General features: G+C 32.3%; 1 protein-coding gene across 1 annotated transcript; it reads right to left on the reverse strand.

The window, feature by feature from the left end:
- Positions 1 to 243: 243 nt before the first annotated feature.
- Phum_PHUM475850 (steroidogenic factor, putative) lies at positions 244 to 1,123 on the reverse strand (the record flags this gene model as incomplete). The annotated part of the gene is made up of 2 exons (XM_002430335.1): positions 244 to 293; positions 412 to 1,123. 2 exons carry the CDS (start codon positions 1,121 to 1,123, stop codon positions 244 to 246), a joined length of 762 nt encoding a protein of 253 aa, XP_002430380.1.
- Positions 1,124 to 8,990: the final 7,867 nt, after the last annotated feature.

Here is an 8,990-nt window from a genome sequence, read left to right on the forward strand (position 1 = left end):
TTTTATCATTTGTAAACAACAGAGCGAGAATCACGTAACATTGCATTCATACGCACTGTTGTGTACGTCTGATCTGATCGTTTGTCGTTTGTTTTTTTTTTGTTTTTTTTTTTTTTTTTAGAATTCAGTGTCAGGTAGTTTTTAAATTATTAACCGAAAAAAAGAAAAAAAATAACTATAAAGCTTTTCGTTTAGAAATCGAATAAAAAAAAAATATAACGGAAATGATCTTTTGCAATTTTGCTATTCGCTCTGGTAATTATATATATTACCAGCCCGCCTGCATGTGTTTCCTATGCCAATTCGTGTAAAAAAAAAAAAAAAAAAAAAAAAAACGACAAACGCCAACGTTTTAAAAAACAAAAACAAACAAACAAAAAGAAAGAAAAAAATAGAAAAATTGTGTCTTACCTTCGAGTTTCATTCCGACTTCGAGGCATTTTTGAAATCTGCAATAAGGACATCTTTTTCTCTGGGTTTTGTCTATGTGACAACTCCTTTCGGCGACGCAAGTATATACTTTTTTATTTTGGACGGTTCGCTTAAAAAAACCCTTGCACGATTCGCAAGTGAGAAGACCGTAGTGATATCCTGATACTTTGTCTCCGCACACGGGACACAATTCTTCGATTCCAAACTTTGTGTCTGGTATGTCACCTCCGGATCGCGAAGATGCAAGAACGAGCGAAGTGTTTTGCGGCGATTGATATCCCGCTGCCATATCGATCCCACCTGGGGGCGAATAAAAACATAACGCGGAATCAATATTCCCCGAATTATAATCCTGCATCATTTGATTATGATTTGTGCTGCTGCTGTTGTTGTTGTTGTTGTTGGTATTATTATTATTGTTGTTGTTGTTGTTATTGTTATTATTATTATTATTATTATTATTGTTATTGTTCACATTTCCTATGGAGATCATGTTATAGGGAGACGAATTGTACATGGGAGGCGGAGGCATGGATTCCGTGTTGCTTCCTCCGCCTCCACCGGGTCCACCGCCACCGCCTCCTCCTCCAGCGGGACCACCACTTGCACCGGAATTACCACCGTTCGGAGACAAATTAAACGGCGGCATGTTGAGCGACACTAAAGATGAATGATCCATTTCGACTAGCATCTATACAAAAACTAAACACGTTCACAAAAAAAAAAAAAGAGAGAGATAAAAAAAGAAAAAAACTTTTTCCGGGAGTTAAGTTATTCGTTCGTTTTTAACCTCCCCTTTTTTAATCCTAAACCCAAAAAAGGGGAGGAAGACATGAGGAGTTTAAAACCCGATGATGACCACTCGTCGATAATCCATTATCGAGAAACAAACGAACACCGTTGAATTTCATTCGATTATTTATTTAATATCCCAGCAGAGAGAAAAAACAAATTCAAACGAAACACTTAATTAGGTTTTCATAAACAACTCAATATAAAATATATATATATATTATATATTATATATAAATATATATATATACTAAAAACAATATCACTGATTTTTTTTCTTTTCCACAATTACTTGTATTACCACCGAGTATTATTATTTGTCAAGGCACTTTATACGTAAAATTTGTATTTAAATTACTAACTATATTTAAACTTTTATACGATCCTTTTCGATTTTTCCCCTCGTTAAAAAAAAATTTTTTTTCTTTTTACTTATTTATTTATTTATTTACTTATTTATATTGGCAGTGTTGGTTATGCGAATAATAATAATAATATCACTAGAAGAAAAAAAAAATTTTTTTATAAAGTATTTCGGCTTATAAAGACTTCTGTCGAAAAAAAACCGGAATAGGAATGGTAAACGCGATGGTAAAAATAAATCACGTTTGATTCGATTTTTTTTTTTTTTTTTAATTTTACGACCCGGTCCCGTTCACGTTTGCAACAATACTAAAGTGCGAATGAAAAAAAAAAAAAAAAAGTAATAATAATAATAATAATAATAATAATACATTGAAGTTGTCTCTGCGTCATCACATCACATCGCGAAAACCCAGTCAAGGCCGACGATCTTCACATACACACTTACACACGCACACGCACACATACACGCACAAACACCATTCAAACACACACACACACAAACATTCGCAACAGCCGCGAGACGACCACAGAGTAAAAAAAAAACAAAAAAAAAAGCTAACAAGAAAAACTATATTAAAAAACTATAATAAAAAAAGATAACGACAGAATTTAAAAAAAAAAAAGCAAAGTTATTTACGCGCGAACGATGTTTATTATTATCATTATTTTTCTTCTTTCTAATACCCCGAATTTCTTACGATTTTTGCAAAGAAAAAAAAAACCCGCGAGAAAAAAATTAGATCGTGGCGCAAGAAACTTAACCGTCAACTTTCGATTTCGATTCTATCAACGAGTTAATAACAACATAAAATTTTTTTAATAATAATAATAACCGCCGCGCGTTGATTCAAACCGAAAAAAAAAAACATAAAAAAAAAAAAAACAAGTTGGAGAACGTACGACGAGAAATACATAAATAAATAAATAAATAAAAAAACAAGAAAGAAAGAAAAAGATATAAAAAATAATAAAAAAAAAAAAAAAAAAATTATTCGGTAATCCACTCACGCTGACACACAACGGACACCAAAAATCCAACTGATCGTAATGCTATGAAATAATAAGTGAAAGTAAAATCGACCTACTTAGAAATAAGGTCTATGTTAGACCGAGAAAAAAAAAAAAAAAAAAAAAAGAAAAATTATAATATATGCTAGAGAATTTTAAAAAGAAACCTTTCCCCTAATCGATTTCATAGGAACCACACTTCTTTAAACGGCGCGCGTACGGAAAATCGTATCGTAAGAAGACGACTCTCGACTACGACGACGCAGTCGAACCACGTTCAAATCACGTTAACACTCCTCGAGCAACGTACAATTTTAAAAAAATCATACTCGTTAGAAGTCCGCGCGATAGCGTTATACGTCAAATCGAAACGAAACTTTCTAACAATTCCATTTTTGCTTCGTGTTGGAAAAACTGAAAAATAACCAAGTCAAATACGGTTCGACCGTAAGAAGACCTATTTCGAATGGTTTTTCATAGCGCGAATCATAATTTTTTTACGTTTCCACGTCGTAAACAACGTTTAATTTAAAAAAAACGAGGTGTCTTTAATTTTACATACGTCGTTCCCAAACATTTTAAATTACGATGCGATGATGAAAAAATATTAAAAGACTACATCGCGAGTCTCTTAATCACGGTGAGAGTAAGGTTTTTTAAAAATTTCATTTACCCACATTCATTAACAACATGAGTAGGAGAACGTGTTGTAAGGGCCGGGAGGGGAATGTCCCAGTGACCCAGATAGCGAGCGGGCGCCCAAATTATGTTGCGATTAGGGAACGCAAGGTTCGCTTGGAGGCCCTTCCCCCTGAAGGCTGTAGTTTGGGTAGGTTCGGAAAAGCGACGACGTTTGTGTTCACTGTCGGATAACGAGGAATAAAACGTTTTCTTCGATAGAATTTTCCTCAGCAAATTCATTCGTACCAAGATTTCATGCAAACGGGGTAACAAACAAAAAAAAAACTCTCACATTTGTCTCGTCTCTCGTCGATTTGGGAAAAGAAAAACCTTTTCCATTAAATTTCTTTTTTCCCTACTAAATGCTAAATAAAATTTGAAAATATCGAAAACTTTCACATTTGCCGCTTGCCACAATCTCTGCTAAACGGTTTACATCATTCAGAGAAAAAAAAAAAAAAAAAAAAAAATTTCAACAACTTATATGTTAATTACTTTCCATTTCTTTTCAGTTACATCACTGACTCGACTGAAAGTGAATTTCAAGACCAACAAAAAAGAAATTAAAAGCAAAAAAAAAAAAAAAAAAAAAATTGCTTTCTCAATTGAGTTCCTACCTCACTCAACTAATAGTATACTGGGTCTGGGTCACTTTTATAATAATTGAAAAATTATAAATTGCTAAAATTAGACACGAATTTCACTCATTGTAAATCAATCTTTGAAAGAAAGAAAGAAAAAAAAAAAAACGAACGAGGGAATCCGAACTAAATGCTCCATTTTAAAACTCGTACATCTGATAATTAATTGAAAATATGATTGCAAAAAAAACCGGAAATTATTTTCACAAATATTAACATCCCGTGTAAAATCCAGGGAAAATAGAGAGATAGAGAGAGACAGAGAAAGACTCCATTTACTTGCGGTTCTTCTCTTCTTCCAACTTCTTACGCGAGGATGGTGACAATTAAAATTCACGCTCTAATTCAACTTGAAATGACGTAATGAAAAGAGAAGAAAAAGAAAGACCAAAACAATGTTTAATTACAACACAGAAAGAAGAAAAACATGAATGCCACATATAATCAACTCCCTTTAGTTTCTTTCCAAAAAATAACCCTGACGGACAACCGGATATTAATAGAAAAAAAAAAAAAATACTACAGCGAAAATAAACGAACCAATTAAAGTTTTAAAGCGAGCCATCGAATCACGTGAACAGAAGAAATAATAATAATAATAATAATAATAAAAACTCACAGCTCGTACGACATAGAAAAAAAAAAAAAAAAATCTTACGTCCGTCCACCACCCCAACAACCATTTATCACATACTCTTTCTTCATCCTCCGGATATCCGTTGGTAAATCTCAAGACGCCAATTCAAAAACAAAATCCCCAAGAGCGTGTTTTCACAAACAACATTGAAGAAACTCACGAACGATGAAATCGAATTCGAAAAAAAAAAAAAAAAAAAAAAAAGAAAGAAAAGAAAAAATTTTTGTACAGGACGTCGCCCCGTCACCGTACCTACCCCACACGTTCCGTCCCCCCCAAAACTTTCCCTATATAATCGATCGTGTTATATAGTATAGATAATGAATCGTTAAGCACCTGACGACGATGATGATGATGATGATGATGATGATGATGATAATGACGAAGACGGCGACGAAAACAACAACAACAAAAAAAAAAAAAAAAAAAAAAAAAAAAGACCAGAGGGTGAAATACCTGAGTAAAAATCCTTGAAATCACTTTTTATTTTTACTCTCTTTCTTCTCTCTTTCATTTGGAAGGAAACAGGTGACGGAGAAAACCACTTTCCACAGAAAGATATAATCAGTCCTTGGGGATGATGCAGATGAAAAAAACAAACAAACAAACATCATCATCATTATCATCATCATCACGCATATGATACGTACCTACCACCTTTCATCTCTGCCTGGTGACTTTGACCCAAATCAAATAAAATTAAAAAAATAAAAAAAAATTTATATATATATATATATAAATGAAACTTTTCCAAGGTGATGATGATGATGATGAACACGAAGATACATAAATTTAAATAAATTTCCTTTTTTTTCGTATCCCCCTGCTACCTCCCCCGTAAAACTACCCTACAGAATATCCCCATAGAAATCCCCATAAAAAAAAGTTTTAAAATTATCAAAAAGCAACAATCGAAATCCCAAAAAGATCGATATAAAATATTTTCATAAAATTTAAACTACAAACAAACGAACAAACAAGCGGAAAAAAATTATTAACATAATAATAATAAAAGAAGAAGACGAACCTACAACAACCACAACCAACCCCGTTTGTTTCAATTTTTTTTTTTTTAATGAAAGGGAAAAAGGGGGCGTTTTCTCACGTTTTTAATTCATTTTTAAAAATGCCAGTCATTACTTATACTCTACTCTTTCTTACGTTTTGTCTTTTTCTTTAATAAAAAAAAATAATAATAATTATCGGTTTAATTCTCAAAGAGTACTTAGGTAAGGTTACCTACACAACCCCAAAAGACACAAAAAAAAAAAAAATCAAAGGATATCAAAGGACAACCAAAAAAGTACAAAACGGGGACACTTTTCGAGAAATTAAAGTTAATTTAAAAAAGAATCCCTCACAAAAACCAAAAAAAATATTAAAAAATCCTTGAGACTTTCTCCGTGGCACTTTCCCTTTAAAAAAAAAAAAAAAAAAGTTGGTTTGTACCTGTTTAACAAAATTCACCAGACAAACGACCGTACACGATCAACCACCCATCCCCCTTCCTTCCATCCATCCATCCGGCATCTGTTGAGATTCGAAAGAATGAAAAAAAAAAAAAAAAAATCAAAATAAAAATAAAAAAAAAATTTTTTCCCATGTCCTAATTCTTAAGCAACCCAAAACAATCTCTCACTCCCTTTCTCTCTCTCTCTCTCTCTCTTTCTCTCTCACCCACCTGAGTGCTACAAACTCTATAATTTGATATTTTTTTTTTTTTTACCCATATATTTAAATTGGGGTTGTTTTGAATGTTTAAACCCCCCCCCCCCCGCTTTTATTTTATTTTTACGCATTGGTCTCTTTTGACTTGAAATAAAATTTTTATGGAACCTTATTCAAAAACTGTGACAACAAAATCCGTGCTTTAATGTAAAACTTCAATATCAATACCGCCGAAACACCAAACCACAAATCTAATTTATCCAGAAAGAAAGAGAGAGAGAGAAAAAAAGCCGTAAAGATGGAGGAACAATTTTAAACGTAGAAGAAAGAGAGAGAGAGAGAGAAAAAAAAAATTAGATGTTTGTGATACCATGAAAATTACAATCGTCGCTCACGAGTAATAGTTTTTTTTTTTTCTATTTTTCTAGAAAGGAAAATCTTGTTACGAAACAACATCAAGGGCATCCAACCATCCGACTTTTCTTGTCCAAATTATAGCCTTACATTACAAAGCCTAAATTTCAATATTTAAATTTATTTAACGGAATGTCGACTCGTTTGAGGTGCGTCCGCCATCACCATCATCATCACCATCATCAAATCATCATCGATAAAAAAGAAAGAATAGAAACAAAAAGATGGACCGTAACAAAACGATGAATTATCACGTTCATTGTTTAAGAAAAAAAAAAAAAATAATAATAATAATAATAATAAAAGAAAGAAAGGGAACGAAAGAAAAAAGAAAAGAAAAAATTCCAAAACGGAGGATGAGAAAACTACGTAAGAAAATAATAATAATAATAATAATAAAAAATGTTGTCACAGGAAAAATGACAATTTCTCCCGGGAATCCGACGACCCACAAACCCAATAAACTTGGACTTGCTTCGATTTTTTTGACCTACATGCAAAAAAAAAACGAGAGAAGCTACGAAGAAAAAAATAATAATAATGATGATAATAATAATAAGTTTAAAATGTGAAATAAAAAAATAAATAAATAAATAAATAAAAACTTTTTTGTTGTTGATTTTTTTTTTTTTTTTTTCGTTCCCTTTCGTTCGAGAATTTTTTTTTTTTTTTTTGTTGGCAATGTTTCACACAAAGATTCCATCTTTCGAATGTTTTTGCTGTAATTTAAAAACTGTCAAGGAGATCAAAACGAAAGAAGAAAAACAAAAGCAAAAACAAAAAGGATAACGGTTGGATAGATACCCTGCGGTCACTACAAGCAAGCGAACGCACACGCACACGCACACGCACACGCACACGCATTATCAACGCATTCGTTTTAAATAAAGTAAACAAATTAATTAATTAATTAACAAATAAATAAATAAACAAAAAAAATTATTTATTTATTGATTGTTTTCATCTCGTTTCTGACTCATCAACATCATCAATCTCGCATCTTTCTTTTGAAGAAAGTCAAACAAGGATTTGCACCAGTTGTTAATCCCCATTGGATGACCACCTCTACTAACCCGTACGTAGTTTATGACACCTTGATTTTGTTTTCTCACCCTCCCTCCCTCCCTCCGTCTCCTCCCCTCCCCACAAACAACACAACAAAAACTTTTCGTGATGATAGAATTTCATGACGCGTGACATACGAAATTTATACGAAAGATTGCGTACGCAATGAAACTTTTTAACTTTACTACCTTAACTAATTTAAATCTCATTTTATCAAAAATAAAAATAAAATAAAACATATTAAATGTATATTTCTCTCTCTCTATCTTTCTTTTTCTTTCTTTCTTTCTTTCTTTCTTTTTTATTTTTATTTTTTGTATTTGGTAACTTAATGAGAATTGTGTCAACCGGTGGGGAGGGGTGGGGGATTATTTTGCAATAATGTCCGTGCGTGTGTGTGTTTGTGTGTTCACCGACGACTATCATTCCACACGTCTCAAGTTGGATTGCTTGCTATACGGCTGGATTGTCCGGCTCTTGGTATCACATATAATAGATCTTCTTACTTCATAGTCTTTTCAAAAGACTCGTAAGAAGCCCAATTTTTTTACGTAATCAACTTAAAAGACATATTTCATTTTAGTTTTAGTTAAAATATTTTCTTATTATTATTATTATTTCTTCTCTCTCTATTCGAACGTTCTTTCGTTGTTTTGTTGTTGTCCAATCTTTTCTTTCTAGTTTCTATTTTTTTTTTTTTTTCTTATTTGAATTCCGTTTTTATTTTTCTTCATCATCGTCGTTACATCCAACCTTGTTTACTTTTCGTTACGATACCGATAGCGATTATATTCTTCCTCGAGAGTTATTCTTCTTCATCACGTTAACATCACGATTTTCTAAGACAACCGCGTGAGAAGAAGAGGCAATGCAAAAATGCGTGCTTGGAAAACTCATTTTGAATTTTTCTTTTTCTCTCAGTTTCGATGGGCATCAAAAGTAATCCGAGAACATTTTGAAAAGTCTTAACAAAGAATTCCGTAAGAAATGTATGACCGACGCGTGCGTACAACAGGACATCCGAAGAAAAAATCCTCGACATCCTCCTTCCTTCCTTCCTTTCCATTTTATTCTTCTTCTTCTTCTTCTCTCTCTCTTTTTTTTCTTTCTTTACCATCACCATCATCATCATCATCATCATTTTGAATTAATTTTTTTTTTTTTTAGGTCATTAAAAAAAAAAAAAACAAAAATTCTCATCAATTAGTCGAAGCCGCGAGAAATTGAAAGAAAAAGAAAGAAAAGAAAGAAAGAACAAAAAAAAAAAAAAATCATCCCCATCCAGC

This window comes from Pediculus humanus, genomic scaffold (assembly GCF_000006295.1).
Source record: "Pediculus humanus corporis 1103172108253 genomic scaffold, whole genome shotgun sequence".
NCBI classification, from domain to species: Eukaryota; Metazoa; Arthropoda; class Insecta; order Psocodea; family Pediculidae; genus Pediculus; species Pediculus humanus.